We start from the raw sequence: 23,122 nt of genomic DNA on the forward strand, positions 1-23,122 counted from the left end.
CAATGGAAAGTATAAGCATCGTAAAGTTATGAGTTACAAAAATGTTGAAGAACATTGTGGGTAAGACAAGAAAAACAAAGCTAAGTGGCTTTTTTCCTGCATCCCTTTGCCCATGAATGGCTTTATTTGAATTCTGGAATTAAAAGGAGCCATGTTCTTAGGTAGGTGTGTAGGCACGTGGTAAGAAGGCTGATGTCAGACGGCCCAAACAACCCATTTTTAAACCAGATCTTCCTATCTGGCAGCATCACCATATTCTGTCACATTAATGATGCTGTACAACCAGACACATAACTGCTGATTTACATTATAGGATGAAAAGCTGTGTTTTATAAAAGAGGGTTATTTATGTACAATAAAGGATACAGTATAAAATAATAGTAAGAATTCTGAAAATCACAAATCTTACTAAATAAAGTAAAGGCATACTATAGTAGTGTAGTTACTTTATGTTGCTAAGGCACTAAGGAAAATTCACCAATCCAGTAACTTAAAATATGAGTTCAAATACAGAACCTCTCCATACTGGTGAGAAGAAATACCGTGTCCTAGGCTAGACTGACTGATGCCCGAGTCTGCTGGCTAAAGAGCTCGTGCTGATAACAGCACTGTTCAGTCATTTGTACTGGAGACAGAGCAGAGTGTGTACCACTCGACCGCTTTCCCAAATCTCTAAACATGTGTGCAAGCTACACATGCAATAAATACCACTGCAATCATCGGTAAAGCACGGCAGCTGTGGGCACACCTATGGTGACAGCATCGCCACTAGGGCTGCTGAGCTTTAGAGGAGGAAGAAATAATGAAAGTTCCTCACCCTGACACACTCCTTCCGCTGTTACGCACCCTGACACACTTACCCTTCCACTGTAATACTCACCCTGACACACTTACCCTTCTACCGTTATTCACCCTGACACTTACCCTCCCGCTGTACTACTCACCCTGACACACTTACCCTTCCACTGTTACTCACCCTGACACACTTACCCTTCCACTGTTACTCACCCTGACACACTTACCCTTCCACTGTAATACTCACCCTGACACACTTACCCTTCCACTGTTACTCACCCTGACACACTTACCCTTCCACTGTAATACTCACCCTGACACACTTACCCTTCCACTGTTACTCACCCTGACACACTTACCCTTCCACTGTAATACTCACCCTGACACACTTACCCTTCCACTGTTACTCACCCTGACACTTACCCTTCCGCTGTACTACTCACCCTGACACATTTATCCCTTTTGCTGTACTCACCCTGACACACTTACTCCTTCCGCTGCACTAGCAGAGCACACTAGACTGTCTACTGTGAAATTCATACATCACTTTATTATTTAATCACTTCCATTAGCTTTCTATACAGTTACCCCAAGCAGAACAGTAAGAGACTCTGTCTCCTTTGTTTTACAGCTATGATGTCTTACAACACAGCTTCCAAGAGAATGATGGTTGAGTGACTTGATTATAAAAATTTTTTATTGATATTTATTGAGCTCTACATTTGTCTCTGCTCCCCTCCCTGCAATCTTTCCCCAAGGTCCCCATGCTCCCAATTTACTCAGGAGATCTTGTCTTTTTCTACTTTCTACTTCCCATTAGATCTATGTAAGTCTCTCTTAGTGTCCTCATTGTTGTCTAAGTTCTCTGGGATTGTGGTCTGTGGGGGGCTTTGTTTTATGTTTAAAAACCACCTATGAGTGAGTACATGTGATAATTGTCTTTCTGTGTCTGGGTTACCTCACTCAAAATAATGTTTTCTAGCTCCATCCATTTTCCTGCAAAATTCAAGTTGTCATTACTCTTTTAGGCTGTGTTGTACTCCATTGTGTAAATGTACCACATTTTCCTTATCCATTCTTCGACTGAGGGGCATTTAGGTTGTTTCCAGGTTCTGGTTATGACACATGAAACTGCTATGAACATAGTTGAGCACATGTCCTTGGGGCACGATTGAGCATCCTTTCGATATATACCCAAAAGTGGTATTATTGGGTCTTGAGGAAGGTTGTTTCCTAATTTTCTGAGAAATTGCCACACTGACAATACTTCTGCATTGCTGGTGGGAATACAAGCTGGTATAAAACTTTTAAAAACCACTTTAGGTGGCATCATTTAGCAGAAAGACTCCTATCAAGAGACTGTGGTTTTAATGGTTTCTTCCTAATCAACCCATAAGCTTGTGCAAGCCGGTCAATCTCCATGTTTCTCATTTCTTCCAGCTACAACATGTGGGATGATTTAAAGTTTCTTCTTTTTGAGACAACAGGAGAAGTGAGATAACCCATCTGAACAATTCTGAGTTCTTTGGAATGAAGACATAGGTACCAAATTTTGTCTTTTTTCTATCTAATTTGTTTTCCTAGACATATAATAATCTACCAAGAATTTACACATTCTTTTGAGAGAAAATAATGAAACCAGAGACCAGAAGGTTTCCATAAAAGTCTTAGATCTATTCTTGAATAGAGTATAACATTTTCCACAAATGATAAAGTAGACATTGCTATCTCTTCAGGAGGATCTGAGCTCAATTTACAGACACAGATTACCACCAATTAAAGCATCCAAATTTAAAATGAAGCCATAAACAATCTCCTGGAGAGTGTACATTTTGCTAAAATCCAAATAGGGAGCAATAAATAGAGTGAACAGCTACAAACAAAAGATTTAAGAAAATCAGGACAAAGGGACACACACATTTAATCCAGCACCTGAGAGCCAGAGCCAGCTGGCCTACAGAGTGACTTCTAGGGCAGATAGGGCTACGCAGAGAAAACTTGTCTTGAAAAAGAAACAAAAATAGATTTAAGACTTTAAGACTATAAAAAGTCTTCATGGAGTATAGTACCAACTGTTTCAATTCAATTTGTATCCTATCATTTCCTCTTCCCTCTCACACACAGACTCAAAAAGTCAGAGCATCTCTGGGAAGGGAACTTTAATATTTAAAGGCAGCTGCTGAGTTCCCCGCTGTCCTTAAAAATGAGCTCAAATACACAGAAAACAGAAGCAGAATCGTCCTGGGGTTCTGAAGCCATCACCACTTATCTGACAATATAGGTTTCTCCTAACACTTGGCAGGAAATACTTGTGTTTTGTGTGTGTGTGTGTGTGTGTGTGTGTGTGTGTGTGTGTGTGTGTGTGTGTAGTGAAGCCATGCCATCAGGACCGGCAGTATTAAGTAACAAAGTAGGGGCAGACAGCCCACAAGTTTAGGATTTGACTCTTGTGACAGATTTCAGAAGCAAGATTCAAGGTCATTCACTCACACACAAAATAGTAAGTGGTATTAAATTAGCAATCAAACAACAGATACAGATTATCCATGAACTAACTTGCTTCTTTCAACCCAATTCTGTATCTCACTGCTCGGCCTACTGCTTTCTTTATGGAACTGTGATCAATACACTGAAGCTACAGCCCATAGACACTTTAACTGGTGAATACTGAGGGGAATCTTCACTAGCAACATAGGCTTACAGGGTACATGGCTACCGGTGGGCAGAAATGGAACAAGCATGTCCACAGGACATCCGCATCCTAGAAGAGGGTTTGTTCTCAGACAGCTGATTATTTTCCCAGTTTTAAACCTCTGAAATTAATGTGTGCTGCCGACACCTGACTGCTTATCGTCTCTGACCTGTGGGCATGTAGTCAGCATGCTTTCATTGCTTCAGTTCTGCTGAGGTGTTGAAGACTGAAAAAGGAACTTGAAATGGCTCCGGTACAATATTCTTACTATTCTGTAAGTGCTGGCCAAGAACTCTACTATCCCCAACCAAAACAAGGGTACAATTTCTACTCCAAATGTAATTGAGAGAAATGCTTGATTCTTCTTTTTACTCCAAAATGGAAGTAGAAAAACATCTGGTTTACCCTGAGTGACGAATTGTAATTCTTTACAAATTCTCTTCAGTTTAGACAGAGGGATTTGTTCTGATCTTACTCTCACAGAATATAATCAATATTAATGACTTCTACTAGTTTGTAAAATTATCTGCACTGAAACAGCCCATGAATCAGAGTCCTAAAGATCTATTAAACAATGCCACTGAGCAATTTTTAGTATAAAATCAAAGTCATAAATAAAAGGGATTAAAACTTATTTTCAAACTTGTAATGCTTTGTTACAGTAAGAAAAAGGTCAAATAATACAAGCCGAGACAGTGGGATGCTTTCGTTTTTTACCTATTGCTCACCCATGGTATGAGACCAGTGAAATAATAGAAGTCTCACATATTCCTTATGAAAACACCAAAACGTCAAACTATAAAAACGGGATTCTATTATATTTCAGTGTCTAACATTTTGATAAAATTCTTTCTCATGCTTGAACAATCAAGACATACTCACTGAACATTTACAAAATAAACTAAACATAATATATCAGGATTTTTCTTTATGTTCAGGAAGCTAAACTTACATAATTTCTTACTTAAAAGCAATAAATAAACCACTAGTTAGGCTTTGCTAGAGTAGATACAGATTCAATTAAGTCTCTGATGTGGGATTCCCCTCCATATGCTGTGAATGTGTTTTATTACCATTGGTTAATGAATAAAGCTGTCTCAGCCAATGGCTTAGCAGAACAAAGCTGGGTGAGGAAATCCAAACAGTGATATAGAGAGGGTAGGCAGAGTCAAGGAAACGCCATGCAGCTATCTAAGGAGAAAGATGGCCAGCCAGAACCTTACCTGGTAAGCCACAGCCTCGTGACAATACACAGGTTAATAGAAATGGGTTAATATAAGATGTAAGAGCCAGGTAGAAATTTGCCTGAGTCATTGGCCAAACAGTGTTGTAACTAATATAGTTTCTGTGTGATTATTAGGGTCTGAGTAGCTGGGAAATGAATGAACAGTCTCCTCCTACAAGTCTCTAGTTGCTACCCCTGAAATATCGTATGAAAATTAGTGTCTGGAACATTAAACTGTGAAACACTGATGGTAATAAAATGTGCCGTGTCAACATTTCACAGCCTTTAAAATTTCATAAGCTAAGCACAGCAGGGCAGTTTTCCCCCCAGTAGACCCTTGATGGGCATGGAATAGACAAAAATCTATCACACCAGTTTTAGGAGGTCTTGAAAGAACATAAAACATCTAGAAGAATTAATCATAAAAATATAAAATTATACTTATTAAATCAGCAAGTAACATAAATAAACATTAACTGCACAACACGGCTAAGTAACTGGCAGCAGGAACGGACAGAGGGAAATTCTAGGAAGATTGGAGAGACTGAACAGGAAAGAGAAGAGCAGAGGTACAGAAGGTAGGAGGTGGAGGAGGGGTGGAGGGGGCCACAGATGAAAGAAATGCAGGGAGGAAAGGGGCAAAGAAAGGAAGTGGGGAGACAGGGAGAAAGGCAAGCCTTGATAGTCTAATGTCTCAATTACAAGCTCAGGGTGAGTCCTTAAAAAAAGAGTGCTGTAGCTTGCTACTGACACTCTTACATAATTCTCTATTATTATTCTGTTCTAAAAAGGAGAGTGACTAAAACTGATGATTCTTTGCACCAACGTCCACATTATATTTTAGTTTAAATCCTAGGACAACAAACAGCATCTTTTCCATAGAGCATGTGTCCACATAGCCGAGAGAATGAGGGTAGCAAAGGAAACACTGGCAAAAAGGACTAAAAATAACCTAAACTGCTATCAGGACATTCTAAAAGCTATGTCAGACAAAACTCGCTTTGTACTTTTTATCCACACATAAACAATAAATATTAGAAAAGAACCTTGATCTAACTAAAAATGAATTTACTATCATGAAATGAAAGCTAAGATACTTCTTCAGAAACAGTACAACACTCACTTACGACAAAGGAACAATAACAACCCTCACTTATGACAAAGGAAACACAGCTTTGTGAGGCAGCCAACTGGAGCCCTGCAAAGGACCCCACAGACACACATGAGCTGCTCTCCTTGACTTCAGGAGAAGCGCAGCCCTGGTTTAGAGGACACTCAATGCTTAAGAGGCTTCTGGACTCTCTGCAGAGTCCAGATAATCAAGGGTCTATACCTTAATTTTACAAGAAAGCTTTCTCACAAGGTTGTTTTGTTTTTGTTTTTTAAATAAGCTGGGTTTTAAATATGCTGGTTGTGTGGTTAAAGTAAAAATAAGGAATGCAAATTTTCTAACTTATTTTATTAAAGTGCATACATTAGAACATGTTTTATTTGAATATACTTGTTATTTTTACTTTTTTCTTTGAACAAAAATTCTTGCTAATATTTATGTTACCAGGGCTTTCAACAACTTTTGATGAGAAGTAAAAAAAAAAGATAACAAAATTAATCTATAAAATCAAAATTTATCTTTAAAAAAGCCAAGCCTGGTTCTTAGCAAAAAAAACAAAAAAAAAATCCATTTTTTCCAGGAGGTGGTGGTGCATGTCTTTAATCCCAGCACTCAAGGCTACACAGAGAAACTCAGGGGAAAAAAAGAAAAGAAAGGAAAAGAAAAAGAAAAAGAATTTTAAAATCCTATTTTTATATCTACTTTTTATCTTGAATATTTAGAATATCCATGCATTTTTAAAAGCCTATGACATAATCATTATAGATCCATTATAAGTTACCACCAAATAACCAGCCACTGTTCATTTTATTTAGCAGGCCTCCTATAACCGACAGCAGTGTTTGACAAGTACAAGCTACGACATACTTACTCACGGAATAACTTTAGTGCCTGGCACTGCCAGAGAACTAGAAGAGACGACACCCGCGTGCAGTCAGCGCCTCCGCGCGCTCTCAAGAGCTCTGGCTTCAGGGGTGTCACTGTTTGCTCCTAAATACACGCCTGTGCCCATCACGTCATGCTTTACAGCCTATCTATTAAACATAGTGTAAGCAAACGATGGTACTGAGGGTGTGTGCGGGAGTTCTGACCGCTGATCTTTTTACACAACTGGAATGTTTATTTAGTATTGTGCCTGGTGTTTTTCTCTTCCGTGGCTTCTACTCTGCATCATTACATTCATACGAGCCATAGGCATGACTGACTGGATTTCTAAGCCAGAAAGCACATTTTCACAGACAAGAGAGTAGCATTGAGGTCTAAAAAGTTCCTATTAGCACACTCTTACCTGTGGGTAATCCTTTTCCTCTCAGTCGGTCTCGAATAGCCTGGCTTCGATCAGGCTTTTGTTCACTGCTACGGGAAAGCTGATCCGTCTGTACACAGGTAATCAAAAATCAAGTTTGATAAAATAATCTCCCCTCTTGTCAGTGACTGTCCACAGAAGGACACGCTAGCCAATCTCGAGGGCTTAGCACCAAGCACAGAGACTCCACGGCTGACTGTAATTTTATGGTCTGGAAAGATTTGCATGAACTGGGACTGGCCAGTCCATCTTTGGAGAGAAGCAACAAACAGAATGCTTCACACCTTGGGACTGAGCTAAAATTAGCAACTTCTAAAGGCAGCATCTTGAGGTATTCTGTTTTTCTCTTCCTAATAACTATTCTCATCTCTTAAAGATTTATAGTTTTAAAGCTATATTAATTTTGTATTGGAAAACTTCTGGCTGCACTTATACATTGAGAATACCATTTTAAATTATTTCAGAAGTAATTTCCTTGATACTGTCTGCCAGAATTATATACTTTGCAAAATTTTTTAACTGGATATGCTGGCCACTGACATTTAAACTGAGGTTTCATGGAATCCTCTCTGTAACAAACTACTTTGGCACTCTGAAGTTTCAATGGCACCAATCATGAATACTCAGGTAAAATAAGCACAAATTGGGTCAAACTCTATGTTACATAGGATAAAAGTTAGAGAATACTGGTTTATTTAGACATCAAAAGCAGGACAGATGCAGACTCAAACTGAAAACAGAATAGTGAAGCTATGTCAAATGTCATGTCCACGCTTGTGTCTATGCACACACATTTTATTATTTCTCCATTACAGAAGTTAGTGTGTGGGTAACAACTCTGTCTCAGGTAGCACACTCATGATTCAAAGCAGTTTAATTCCTATTCAAAAGAAGATTTAGATGGAAGTATTTGTGAAATGATGCAGTCCTTGATTTACATAAATGGTATCAGTCCAGACCACCCTGACTGTTGGGGGACAGGAAAATGGTGAGTATGATGCATAGTTGTGAATGCTTGCTTTGAGGGAGTTATTAATAGCGACTGCCGTCTAGTGAACAGTGTGTGCCTGGCATGGCGCAGTGCACTACACATGTTGTACTGATCTTCACAACGATTACAGATGCTCTGAAAGATCACCAGCACAGCTGGAAGCGCCGGAGCAGCTCAGTTACCTTCACAACTGTCTCGGGTAACAGGGATAGTAATCGTATTTTATAGCTAGTCAAAATTAAGGTAAATATATTGGGAGTTTTTTAGGGGGAGTTGTTCAACAAACATCTTTTATTTATGATGAAAAGGTTTTCCAATGGGATCTATGCAAAGTCTGGTACTGACGTTTTTCACATTGTTTTAACAGTTGACAAAAATAAAGGAAACATCAAAAGAAATGTTTGCATGGATTCTATTGAGCTGGGGAGGGTAGAAAATGACAATAACCTGAAAATGACAATTTCTCTAGAAAAATGACAATAGCCTGAAAGAAAATATATTGCAATACTAGAAGAACCAAGACACCAGAGTACTACCCCAATAGCCACTTGTAGAAGGGAACGGCAAGGTCTTGGAGTCAGAGATGCACTTCCAACTGTTACTCTATCATGCATCACACCATGTTTTAGCAACTTCTGTGTCTCTATCATGTATCACCCATGTTTTAGCAGCTTCCAATCATGCCTCTATCATGTATCACCCATGTTTTAGCAGCTTCTATCCATGTCTCTATCATGTATCACCCATGTTTTAGCAGCTTCTATCTGTGTCTCTATCATGCATCACCCATGCTTTAGTAGCTTCTATCCATGTCTCTATCATGTATCACTCATGCTTTAGCAGCTTTAGCTGTGTTTTTTAAATGAGCATACAGAACTGAAACAAACTAAATAAAATGGGAGCAGCCACAGCAAGAGAATTGCACCCATCAGCCCTTCCCAGCACGGACACTCAGTGGGGACCGTTCACATCTGTTTAGGAGATCTGAGTCCGTTTCTCACCAACTGGCAAAGTTGTGTGGAATATGTATATATTCCGTTTGCCGGACAGTATCCTGGTTAAGATGGAGGAACTAAACCTCCTAAGAACGAGGAATTAAGAGGAAGCTAGAAAGGACACTGTGATAGCACAAATCTGGGGTCTACCCAGCGAAGGGAGGAGCACCGATGGACACCACAGAGCAAGAGTGGGTAAGTACATATGCCAGTCAGAAAGCCAGACAGCAATAACAGCCCCGACAGAGAGAACAGACAGAACAGCTTAAAGGATGAAGAGCAGAGATGGGATTATTATACATGGATTTTACTCTTCAGTTCTTTACATCCTGAATGAGAGAAAAGGTAAGTACCCAAGTCTCAAGCAGCAAGAGAACCAAAGACTCCTTCCCACCCGAGAATGGGGAGAAGGTTGAGGATGACCGAGGGAATCCTGACAAGTGAGGAACAAGAAAGAGATCTAGAAATAGGAAGCACAATAAGAATTCTGACACTCATTTTGTGGATCAATGTGTTTCCTCAAGGCAATCAATTACAATGATCTGCGAAGAGCTCTGCAGATGAGACCAGAGGGGGACTAAGGAAGGACAGAGGACTCCCAGGGTGACGACCCTGTCGCTGTTCTACAATCTTTCCTCCGACAAAGCTCTTGAAAAATGGATGACTTTCATAAAATGTGGGAAACTGCATAGAATTCTAAATTTTAAAGTACTGTTTGGAGTAAACAATGAACATTAAAGCTATTATAAATTCCCTTTAAATCCTTAATTTTGAAAAACTGCTATTATACATTTAAAGAATGTACAATAAAGAAAACTTGTGTGTTACTGAATTTCAAAATATGACTATGTTTTCAACTGTAGCTTACCCCAGAAATATTTCCCAGAACCAGCTTTACCAACTGTTTCACGTAGGAAAACGAAGGTGCACAGTTGCTGTTCCTAATGTGGGCACTGCAGGCATCCAGGACAGTCCGCACGGACACTCGGGCATAGGTGACGTCCTCACACATGCCTAGCAGGATGCTGTTGAGATGGTCTCCCAGCCTGATGGGCTAGAAGGAAAGGAAAGGCCATATTAACAAGCGGGAGTAATCACCACAAGAAAAGAAATTATAGGAATCTCAGGGATCGCAGCACTATATTTGGAGGAAATGAATTCTTTTGTAATGGCAATTATGTCTGGCTGACCCATGTGACCCCAAAACCTTCTATATTAATAGAAGGAAGTTAACATGTCTTCCTAAATAAAAGTGTAATTTTTTCAAAACACTATTGATTTTGTAAAAAAGAAATGGTAGATTCTGTTTTTGTTTTTATTTGACAGGGTCTCACTGCATAGCCCTGGCTGACCTGGAACTCTCTCTATATACCAGGCAGGTCTTGAACTCACAGAGACTCTTGCCTTATCTTCCAAATACTGGGAATTAAATGTGTGCTCCACCATGCCTGGCAGAAGTGAACTTCTTTGATTAGATAAATATATTGAGAAATAGGGACAGTGCTTCAATATTCAGTGTTCATAAGCTGTATCTTTTTCTATATACTTTGATATTTGTATGATAAGATGGAAGAGTCTAGATATTAAAATGACTCAAGAGCAGCTAAATGAAATGGGTTCTCATTTATCTGATGAAACAGAAACAAGAATGTGAAATTATTTTTGTTAATTAAAATTAAGTTTTAAGTTTCTACATCCAAATGGCCAATAAGCATATAAAAAGATGGTTCGCATCACTAGTCACCAAGAAGTAAAAAGAGAAAATATAGAAGCATACTGCTAGGCTGGGGGTACAAGATATATGCATTACATACTTGCATTTCTAAAATGGTAATGATTTATGATCATTTCCATACCATGATATATATAAAGTATGATTTTAAATTATTTTATATCATTGATATTGACGTTATTTCCAGTTATTAGAAAATAATTCAAAATGCTAACTGTAGATGGCTACATTTTATATGACAGTTATATTACATGACAAAGGACATGAATATCTCCAGTAAGAACTTTCTCATATGTATTTACAGAATCGAAACTAAGGAGAGAAAGAAAATCAACAAAAATTTCCAAAGAGAAAAATTAGATTGGGCTAAGTTGAACTAAGCTTAAGATTCTTGACAGTCAACAACAAAAAATCTGCTTTTGTATTTCTAAATGACTAAATAAACCCAGCTTTTTCTTCCTCCTCTTTGTCCTCCTCTTCTTCCTTTTACTTTGATACATGTGTGAATAAGTGCAGCTGTGTGTGTGGTCTCTGTGCTACGTGAGCTCTCACAGGTGTGTGTGTGCATGTGGATATTAGGTGTCTTGTACTATCCACTCCACAGTGTCATTTGAGGAAGGCTCTCCCACTAAGACTGTAGCCACCCACCAGTCCCATGGCTGATCAGTGAGTGTCAGGAATCTGCCTATTCCCATCCCCCAGGAATGAGGGCTACAAACATGCTTGGCCATGTCCTGTGATATGTATGTGACAGAGATCCAAACACAGGCTGCCATGCTTGTGAGGCAAGCAATTTCCTATTGCTTCTCCCTAGCCCTAAATGAAATTTTAATTGTTACAATTTAGCTTGGATAAATAGAGATTTTAGGAATAAGGCAGAAATACTAAAACTGGCCCAATGATCTGAATCCAAGACCCGAGAGTTAACCTCAGATGTGTTTCTGCTACAACCGAAGCCATGAAGTGGAATTCTGACATGCCAAGAGCCCAAAACTAACAAAAGTTCCCCACTACCCCAAAGAGCTGAAATGGATAGAGCACCCCGCCTTCCCTACCACAGGCTGACTGGGCCAGAGGTGCCATGCCATCTCTGCTACCATAGGCAACAGGAACAGATCTGTTGATCTGTTACGGTCAGTGCAAGGCTGACTCATCAGACATTTACACCCTGATCCTAAACCAGCTGCTGATAAGAAATAAGGTATTTGCCTATTCACCGAGCTATACTGAAGAGTCCGGCTCCATCACTGAACCTTGGCAGTGACTGCTACAATCCTTAGGATATCTTCAGTGTGTTCATAGGCTCTCACTGCTAGTCCATTCTGACACGCTGACCGTACACACGTGAACAAACTGCTAGCCCATTCCAACATGCTGACTGTACACATGTGAACAACACAGCACTCACTCACTGTTAGACCATTCTGACACTCTCACTGTGCACACATGAATAACACGGCACTCACTGTTAGTCCATTCTGACATACTGACTGTACACATGTGAACAATGTATCGCTCACTATCAGTCCATTCTGACACTCTCACTGTGCACACGTGAACAACATGGCACTCACTGTTAGCCCATTCTGACATGCTGACCGTGCACATGTGAATAACACACAGTATAAAACACCTGTGTGCCTGGCATCATGCTGCAGAGAACACACACAACCACATGAAAGGGCTCTGTAAAAAATGTAAATATGTATCAATATGAAAATATCACAAATGTGAAGGTTCACTTACTTGGCTTTGAGGTACTTCATGATCAGCCCCCCAATACAATGTCATTCCAAGAGAATAAATATGGATCTAGGAATAGAATTTTTTTACAAAAATCACCTTATGGTAAAATAAAAAATTTAACAAGTAATACACTCTTTGCTCCCAAGGAAGCTTAACACATAATTTGAGAAAAATCATTTTACATCTTACATAAAAGCATAGGAATTTAAAAATAAAAAATTGGAGTAAACACACAATCCCTGCCACCAATTCAGAGTGCACTTTCAATGAATCATCATTTTGCTAGCTTTTACTTAGTCTCTTCATGCAAACTTAAGCAAATGTGAGTATATATTCTTAATCCTCTTTCACATAATATTTAAAATGTACTTTACACCTTGCTTCCCCCCAATCCCACGACCACCCTACTCCCACCCGAGACAGGGTTTCTCTGTGTAGCCCGGACTGTCCTGAACTCGGCCTCCCTAGTCCTGGGATTACAGGTGTGCACCACCTTGCCCGGCAGCTTCGCCTCTGAATTTACCAACAGAGATGTGTCTGTGTTCACTGTTGGAGAGCTTGTCCCCTTTCACTGCTACAGGGTTTTGTTGCCTGTTGCACTACTATTTACTGAGACTTTTCCAAACTTTATGCGACACGTTTCAGGAAAAATTATTTTTTAATGCAGACATTTCTCTTGAATTGGTTTTGAAATTATGTGAAATCTACCCTTATACAACCCCCAGCATGTGCGTGTGCACACAAACAAACACACACACACCAGACACGCACACGCATAGTGAGAGAATCATATATCCATACAGAAAAGTTTTACCATTTTCATTTCAACTAGTAACACAAGAGTTTCCACATAAGATTTAAATGTTTGCCAGTCTGAAAAGTGAGGGGGGAAATCTAACTGGAGTTTTGATTAGCATATCTGTGGGTTTGGGAGAGGAGGAGGAGGAGGAGGAGGAGGAGGAGGATCAAAGGACTTTTCTGTCATTTGCTAGAAAATAACCTACTGTGATGCTGACAGGTTGTTTCTAGAAAGACTGGAGAGAGAGGGCTGACAGGCAGGAGATGGGCGTGTATGGTCACAGGGGCAGAGACCAGAGGTTTCCATCAGTGTACTAGTAAAGGATCCTAAGAGAAGCCTACCTGCACATTCTGCGGCTGCTGCCCTTGCTGCCACCAGACTCTGTCAGTGGTTCTCAACCCTCCTAATGCTGCGACCCTTTAACATAGTTCCTCATACTGCGGTGACCTCAACCATAAATTTATTTCTGCTGCTATTTCGAAACTGTGATTTTGTAATGGTTATGAGTCATGTTGTAAATATCTGATATGCAGGAAATCTTCTGAGAACCCCAAAGGGGTTCAGATGCACAGGTTGGGAAACACTGCTCAAGATGTTTCCAACATACACTACATACCACTGATGTCCAGGAAGTTTCCAGGCTTTAACCCTGGACTGAGGACGCTGAGGCAACCAGATACGCGGACTGAGCGATCACGAGGTTCTGGGCATCTCCAGTGTGCAGATGCCCCTTGCTGATTTCCCAGTCGCTACTGCATCTACACCGGTCTGTAAGTAAGTCCCCTTCCTGATAAGTACACAGCCTACGGGGTCTGCTCTCTAGAGAGCCCTGCCTAACATCATGAGAGGGTTTTCATTTCTATGGGAGAGTGGGGGTGGAGGGGGCCTTACTTCAGGTTTTTCTTATTTTATTGTCTGTATTTTAGGTAGTTTCTATCTTCTAAACTTTGTTTTAAAATCTGTAAGCTGTTTCCAGTTCTCTTTTTAGAAAATGGTAGAAAAAAAATCTATGTGCAAATAAGATGCTGACACTCTTCTTACAACGTGACAGTGCTTTAATCTACTTCTTATACTGTCACCTAAATTTGTTCCCAGTTTAGAGATTAGAAAAACCGCTCCACTTTCAAATATTTTCAGTACTTCCAATTTTTCTTTATTTTGAATTCTTCCTAGTGACTTTTACGTTCATCCTGACTCACATCCCCCTCAATTCTACAGTCAGACTCCTAGGTCTCCTGTCTGCAGGGATGATGTCCACTTCTTAAGCATTATTCATTTTACCAAGAATGTGTTATCTTTTTCAATAAAAATGCCCACTAGCGCTAAGCCAGAGATGATTTTTAAATGGCATACATCATATAAATAATGACATATATCATATAAACTCATTTACACAGGATGACAGTCTTTCTTAGATGACACAGGTAATTTCATTTGTATCTCAAGTGAAGCAGTTAGTTAATACTTCCTGGTACCACAGAGAGCCTGTCTTACAAGTCTGACTGTACATCTCAGCAACTAGCAGAGGGTATTTACTGTATGTCTGCTGAGTTCAGTGTACGGGGATAAGACTCAACGCAGCATCGGGCGGCCTAATCACAAAGCATCTCTTAACCCACATTTCAGTAAGCTATGCATAAGGAGCTTTCCAAAAGTTTCACATAAAATATTTGTTCATAGATTGGGTATAAAAGATGAACTATAAACTCATTGCTTTGATTTACAATTCTTTTAGATGTGCTAATGCTTTAAGATTACAAAAAAGTGAAAGATATTCACTTTTTTTGGGGGGGGGGGGAATGGATTTTGAGACAGGGTTTTCTCTGTATAGCCCTGGCTGTCCTGGAACTCCCTTTGTAGACCAGGCTGGCCTTGAACTCAAAGATCTGCCTGCCTCTGCCTCCCAAGTGCTAGGGTTAAAGGCATGTGCCATCACTGGCTGGCTATGCTTTTTAAGTATGACAAATGACTTGTTTTCTTTTCCATAGTTTTAAACTTTTTTTAATTTCTGAGGTTTTAATATAATTCCACTTCTCCCTCCCTCTTACCCCCTCCAAAGTCTCTCTTATGTGTTCCTCCCCAGTTTCCTTGGCAGTTGATTATTATATATACATTCCTAAACATAGCCAGCTCAGGCTATAGAGTGTTACTGTTCTCAGGGATGACCCGCTGGCACTGGACAGTCAGCTGGTGTGCTCGTCCCTGGGGACGGCCACCTCTCCCTCTCCTGTTCGCCTCCATTGCCTACTGTTCTCTGCATAGGGTTGAGGCCTATTCCATCCACTTTAGCTAGTGTCTGAGTAAGACAAAAATGCTTGGGCTGGCCTGAAACTTAAAGCAATTCTCTTGCCTCTGCCTCCTTAATGCTAAGAGTACAGGTGACAATTTCACTAGCAGCAAATTCCAAGGTGGTGGTGATATGTGTGTCACAGGTGAGGGATCGCTGGGACAGAACACAGGGACTCGGTATCAGATTGGGCAAACAGGGCTTTTTGTAAATCTTCACTAAAAGACAAGGCCCATGAAGCGAGTACATGAGGGTGCATAGCGGATGGATGCCGCGTAAGAAGGGGCTCGGGGTGCAGGGATCAGTAATGCCCACTGGACTGCGAGCAGAGGTGGCCTGCGCGGAAAGCTCACTGGCTCATGAAGGCAGAGAACAGAGAGGGGCACCAAGGTGGGGAGAGTTTCTCTACCCTTGTGTGCTTCCTACAGAGAACAGACCACAAGGTAAAGAAGAATCGACGTTGTACTGGGAAGGTTTCATTCACCTCAGACATTTTCCAAATGCTGTGTGCAATAATTCGGTGCTTTCTGACTGTCTGCCTTTCCTGGTTTCCACCGTGTCTGCTTCCGGTCAGCACACCAGCCCCTAACGCTCCCCGTCTTCATCCTTGTCCTGGCCAATCCATTCCCTAACCTTTAGTTGGCATTTTGAAAACGTGTGTGATCTTGTCCCTTCCCTGTTTAAAATTATGTGGCTTCTCCATTTTCCTTGCATGAACTGCAGCCCTCATGCAGCCTTTGGGGACTCATATGTCCACCTTATCTCTGGGCCGTCTATCTCACAGTGCACACGGCAGCTATCAGAATTTATTTATGATTCACCTTTTAAAACATTTTCCCAAGTCAAAATCTTTTCCTGAATAATATAAATACATTTGAATTATATATTACACACACACACATTAAAACATACAATTACTTTAAATTCAAAGGTTTTTTCCACTGACAGAGTAAGGGGAGTCCATTGTTTTGACCTGCTCTACTTCTATCAAAATATTAACAACACAATAAATGAAGAGTTAATATTTACCTTTTCGACATCAGAGAGGGAAGTTAGCGAATGGTTCTGAAGCATTTCTGGTGCAGTGAATGCTCGAAGGTCCTGGTTGGAGATGTTTTCATCTGTAAAGGACACACTGCCAGACGGCAGCAGCAGCAGCGACCACGGAGAGATGATGAAGCCAAGGGCGGCAGGGTCAGCAATGCTCACTGGTTGGTGTAAGCCCCAAATGAAAACAGAAGAAATGACAACTGTTTAAAATCAGAATTAGAAGACACTATAGCCACCTCAATACATGTCCCAGTTTAACTGCACAGACATTAATGTGAGGTTTCATCTCAAAATGGATATGGTAGGAGAGCAGGTGTCTCCTAGACATAGCTACTATCACCATTCACAGTAATGCCTTCATCTGGCTTCACCACTTAACATCTAGAAGGCAGGTCTTAAGAGGCTGGTCATAAAAGTTAAACCCGGTTCAACTGTTTTATACTGATACACAGAAATGGAGAAGGATCAGTATTTCTCCATTTTTGACTAAGATTCTTTTGAGTACTCAGTAAAAACTATAATTTCAAGACACTATCTATAAGCACAAAATCTTGTGAATAAATTCTAGAGTTCACTGGCCTCCCCGTGGCTTATTTTCAGATGTTATATTGGAAGATTAAGAACACTTGGTTCAGAAAAAGGTTTGGGGTGTGGGAGGAGAGGAGCAGAAGTAGCCCTCGGGCATCTTCCTCTATGGCTCTCTCGGAACTTTGGGCTGACTGACCGACTCTGATGCTGGCCAGCTCTGCCCAGGGACCTCTTGCCTCTGCCGACCAGTGCTGGGGTTATAGGTGCATGCTACCAGACTTGTTTCATTTTGTATTTTTTACATGAGTACTGGGAAATCCAAACTCAGGTTCTTATGCTTCTGTGTTTCAAAATGCCATCACGAAAGGGAAATTCCGCATTGTAAATTCATAAACATTTATACATAAATAAATAAAAATGCAGCCAGTTGGATGGCTCAGTGAGGAAAGACACGTGCTACCAAGCCTGACACACTGAGGTCATCCCTCTGTTCATGCGGTGGGAGGAGAAAAGCAACTACTGCCAACTGGCCTCTGACCTCTGCACATGGGCGGTGGCACACGGAAACCCTGTACGTACATAGAAATGCACAAATAAATAAACAAGATTTAAAAATAAAAAATAAATTCCAGCCAACGTACATATGTTTTTCTACTAAAACCTAGGTAGACGTATTACTCAGGATCTTAAGATGTTGAGACACAATAAAACAGTATAAAAGGAATTCTTTTCAGATTGCCCACTCAGGGAAAAACACTAGTTGACTGAAACCAATGCATTCCTAAGGAGACGGAACCGAGCAGCCAGGCTACAGCAGCAGGTCGTGTGACCGGCAGAGACAGTGATCATAGAACTTCCTGGAGGATTAGGCAGGATGAGAGGAGGCGCAGAATCCAGATGGTGCAAAGGTTTGATTTGAGTAACTGGAAAATGATGTGGCTTGAACCTGAACACAGGAAACTACGGATAGCAGGCTGGATGTGCAAGCTGGAAGGCGCTGGCAGAGATGAGAACTCTTCGTTGGGACTTACAAAGACCTTTTAAAATGTTCAAAGGGCGATTTCAAGTAAGCAGCTGGATTTGGAGTATGGGGTAATGTCACAGCTGGATTACATTGGGGGAATTGCTAGTGTAATGGATGGCACTGAAAGTCATGAGATTTGAAGGCCAAGGACCGAGTCTCGGGGTATTCCCACCATGGAAACAGGGTTTCACCTCCCCTCTAATATCATGAACACTGTGATCAGTTCTTCCTACTGGCCGCTGTCCAGCTCCACGTTACCAAGGTCTGAACTTGATTGGGAATCTGGAATTCTAATGCCAGGGTCAACTCTTTTAGCAATAGTATTCTTATTTACTCACTGACGCTTTCATACATGCATACGCTGTACCTGATCTTATCTATGCTTTCCCCTCACTATCTCCCTTCACCTCGCTCTCTCTGGCACCTACCCGCCCATCTCCTTCCTGACTTCCTAAATTCTTTACCATTATTACTATTGTCGTCATTATTTTTATATTATTACCTTCAGGTTCAGTAAGAGCTGACCATATGTGAGCAGGTATAGACCATCCACTGGGGCATGGGTAAACTACCAGTAACACAGGGCTAGTTCTTAACAGCCTTTAGTTTAGAGACAGTCTTTATAGTTTCTGAAAATCTGCTGCCACTCTGAACTGAGACTGTTAAGTATCAGCACTAACACAGAGGCATGAACACTACCGAGAAGTCAAAGTGCTCAGAAGAGGGCTGGCTAGCCTCATCCTCCGCCCACAGACTGCTCTACCCTGTCCTCAGGAGGGAAGACTAAACTAAAAAGTCCCGAGAATGAGATGACCCACTGCTAGCCTAGGGTGGGCATGGAGCAGAAGACTAAACTTAAAAAACTCATTACTGAGCAGGTGAGATGCTCAGCAGGAGGTAGAGGCACTTGCTGCCAAGCCTGAGGGCTGGGCTCAATTTCAGATGCATGGTGGAGAGAGACCTCTGACTCCTGAAAATTGTCCTCTGACTTCACACCTGCGCCCCCGCATCATTTAAGGAATATATAATGTAATCATTTTTAAAAATTCATTATTGCTTATCACTTTGAAATGAAGAAATGTATTCATTCACCAACACAACCAACGTCACTTAACTATTTTTACAGGAAAAATATGTATTTAACTTTCGCTTTATACAATTGCTGTTTGTACATGTCTATGAAAGAACTAATGTTTGTCAATAACCTTAGTCACTACATATTTTAACATAATATGGTCAGTACTGCAGGTCATTTACTATGAGACCTCCCAATGTCTGAGGAGACAGAATATATACATAATTAAGCAGAAGACAAATGCATAAAACATCTGACAAACAAATAATACAAAAGGTGGTTTGTGAATAAAAAATATTACCTTAACCACAGCGCAGACAGAATTCCTTCCTTTTTTTCTTCTTTAACCCTATGTGGACTTTAAAACCAGAATGAGCACAGTAGTACCACCATGGGTGGGCTCCAGAGAGAAAGACGGCTCAGAGACAGTCAGGAAACTGAGTTTAGAGAGGGAAGAGCGGCAATTTTGGCAGAAGAATGGTAGCAAACATGCAGAAACTGAATTATAAAGTGGGGGGGAGGGGCATGATTTTGCTCTTTTAAAAACACACTGAAAAGCCACAAATGTTTCCAAAGTGACTTTACAAGGCCGTGTGATAAACCTGGGGCAGGGGGACACAGAACACAGCACTGTCGGCTTCTACAACATATATGTGGCACTGAAGTGCTAGATCCCCGAGGTAATATAGTCAAACCACAAACTATATTCTTAAATAATTATAAAAGCTTCTGTGAACTTACATGAGAGGGAGTTTAGGAGCTGTGGCTAGGATCACTCTTTAATTCCTACTTCCAGATAACCAAAAGGAAAGAATCTAAAACAAATGTTTTCAAGATCCTTCAAAGAATGTTTGCAAACTAATATTTAAAAAGTAGATTCCAGAAGCTTACAGTGTTATGCCCCGCATTTTAGCTGTGTGCTGACTGTACTCCAAGAATGCTATTATTATGAAAAAGTAAATCTGATATAACCATTTCCAGCAGTCGGTGTGGTTCTATTTGGAGACTTTCACTAACATTCCACAGGAGGAGCTGCTAGAACAGAGTTTCAAGCAGCTGCAGGTGAAGTTAGAAAAACACAGAAATTTGATATGTAAAGAAACAATTTAGAGAATATTTCGGTGTTCTGTTTGAAAAAAAAGAACACACACCACTTAACAGTCATGCTTTCTTTTTGGGTGCTTGCAGTTCCTTTAGATTTCCACCTTAAACTACGCCTATAACCCTGGCACTCAGGAGCCTGAGGCTGGAGACAGGAAGGCTGGAGTCTGAGGACAGCCCTTAGGAGTTCAAGGACATCTTGGGATCATAGCAAGAGTCTTGTCTCAAAAACAAAACCAGGCAAATGATTGTAATAAGGTTGCAAACATGATAAAAGGGAACAAAGCCAAAAGCAACAGGGACTAATTTTGAGATCAGAATGAAGCCGCTTCATGCATGAGCTCCTTTCTGAGCTCTGATAGTTCACGTGGAGAATTTACAGAACTCTGTCCTGTGTCACGACAGGGTCACTACATAACTCTACGCAGAAGTAACTGTCCAAAATGCTGAAGGATTTGAGAGAGTTACTCTATGATATAGCGTTCTCTAAAAATTCAGTTCTTTCCTTAGAACTAATATATTGTTAAATCAATCACCTGATATAAATTAGTATTAAACAAAAATTGCTCAGAGCAGTTACTCTTCATTTTGGCCTTTCCACATCATCCTCCTCCTCCTCCACTGCCTCTCTGCCTCTCCCCTCCCCCTGCATTTTTTTTTTTTTTGAACAAAGGCTGTCAGGCTTATGTGACAAGTGTCTTTATCTGCTGAGCCATATCACTGTCTCGCCATTTTCTTCATAATAGCATTTTGTGGTAGACTATGATCTAATGAAATTATAGTATATATAACAAGGTGGTTAATTATAAATTGAGAAAATTTATTTATTCCTAAGTTTTGTTACTATTATTAAATGTCACTTGCTCCACTATGAAACAGGACAGAACATCAATCTCTGAAAATAAAATTGCCCTCATGCTTCCAAGTGTCCCTGTAACAAAGGCACACTCACAATAACCTCAAAGGCATTTGACGTCACTGAAGTTTTCTGATACAGTCAGTTGCTGAAAAGCATTTCATATAAGCGATCACAAGCTTGTGAGTCTCCAGCACTAAGATTGTACTGTAGTGAGTCTGAGATCAGATATCACCCAAAGTCACAAGCTTACACACGCATGAGGTTAGAGTGTGTCAGAATGTTCACTTCACACAGTTAAGAGTAGAAAACAGTTAAGAGTTAGACCAAAGCAGAAGACACCCAAGTCCAAGCCCTCAGCTTGATGTTCAGAACTCAGAACTGTGATCTTAAGAGCAACTTAGTCCCTGCCCTCCCCTCCCACATCTGTAAGGCAGTCTGTCCCCTATCCTCCCTCACCTCTCACATCTATAAGGCAGTCTGTCCCCTGCCCTCACCTCCCACATCTGTAAGGCAGTCTGTCCCCTGCCCTCCCTCACCTCTCACATCTGTAAGACAGTCTGTCCCCTGCCCTCCCCTCTCACATCTGTAAGGCAGTCTGTCCCCTGTCCTCACCTCTCACATCTGTAAGGCAGTCTGTCCCCTGCCCTCCCCTCCCACATCTGTAAGGCAGTCTGTCCCCTGCCCTCCCTCACCTGTCACATCTGTAAGGCAGTCTGTCCCCTGCCCTCACCTGTCACATCTGTAAGGCAGTCTGTCCCCTGCCCTCACCTGTCACATCTGTAAGGCAGTCTGTCCCTGCCCTCACCTCCCACATCTGTAAGGCAGCTCTGCGCCCACAAAGCTGCTGTGAGGACTGCTGGGGAAATCATGTAGAACAGCACCATCGGTACCAAGTAATAAAACTTCTCAAAGACAGAGAGTGTGCACATCACTCCCAGAGGACAACAGCGAGCACACCACAGACAAACCCCGGAGTTTCCAAGCTGGATCATATTGCTGTGTTCTCCATGTCTCAGAAGAGTTCTGAGTTTGTTTCCTTTATCTTTGTATCTTTTACCTACAAGTCATATTAGAAATATAAAACATTTGAAGAATGAAGTATTGTGAGACATGAATTAAATTTCTCAGAGAAAGTCCCTTCTTTCTGTAGTCTACTAAAGGCACAGCACGCATAGTTAGCAAAGTCCTCAAGTTTAAATACTTGGTTTAAGAGTTGACAATCCAGTCAATTAGTACAAGAGTAGCTAATTATACAACTTGTCAAATTGAGATTTTACTGAAGATAACAATTACCTTGAACTACAACATGATGTCGTTAATGAAAATATTTATTTGAATATAAATCACCATAGTATCAGCATTAGAATTTGTTTTATTTATAATAGAAGAAGAAGAAATCTGGTAACAAAAATTACAGAAAACTGTTAACTAATCTAATCAATTCACTTTACGAGCTTTTAAAAATTTCACTAGCTAGAATATCTTATTTCTTAACAATGACAGTCACACAAATGTCTCTCTCCCTTTCTCCCCTTCTTTTCCTTTGTTCCCATCACTCAGACTCAAGCTGTATGCCTAAGCACCTACTACTGAGATCTCAGCACGGTTTTTGATAATTAGTCATTTTGTAGTTTAAGTATTTACAAGATTCTTTAGAACCCAGAATCATGCAACTTGGTAATATAGAACTAGTGAGATCTTAGTTATTACTTTTTAAAACTAATAGGGCTTAACTATCTGGTCATGGGAAGAGAAAGGCAGTCCTAACATTTACCTTCTTCCTCCACAGACTCATTTGGCCACCAA

General features: G+C 40.7%; 1 protein-coding gene across 6 annotated transcripts in view; it reads right to left on the bottom strand.

The window, feature by feature from the left end:
- Ptpn13 (protein tyrosine phosphatase non-receptor type 13) overlaps window positions 1–23,122 on the bottom strand; it is a 181,571-nt gene that overhangs the window by 106,437 nt on the left and 52,012 nt on the right. For all 6 annotated transcript variants that reach the window (XM_085691576.2, XM_048427242.3, XM_048427236.3 and 3 more), the window contains exons 3-6: window positions 16,709–16,887; window positions 12,594–12,659; window positions 9,984–10,169; window positions 7,112–7,199 (exon numbers count right to left, since the gene is read on the bottom strand). In XM_085691576.2, the coding sequence (XP_085547702.2) occupies window positions 7,112–7,199; window positions 9,984–10,169; window positions 12,594–12,659; window positions 16,709–16,887 (519 nt within the window). The remainder of the gene's footprint in view (window positions 1–7,111; window positions 7,200–9,983; window positions 10,170–12,593; window positions 12,660–16,708; window positions 16,888–23,122) is intronic.

The sequence above is a fragment of the Myodes glareolus genome, chromosome 8, assembly GCF_982192425.1.
Source record: "Myodes glareolus chromosome 8, mMyoGla1.1, whole genome shotgun sequence".
In the NCBI taxonomy this organism is placed as follows: Eukaryota; Metazoa; Chordata; class Mammalia; order Rodentia; family Cricetidae; genus Myodes; species Myodes glareolus.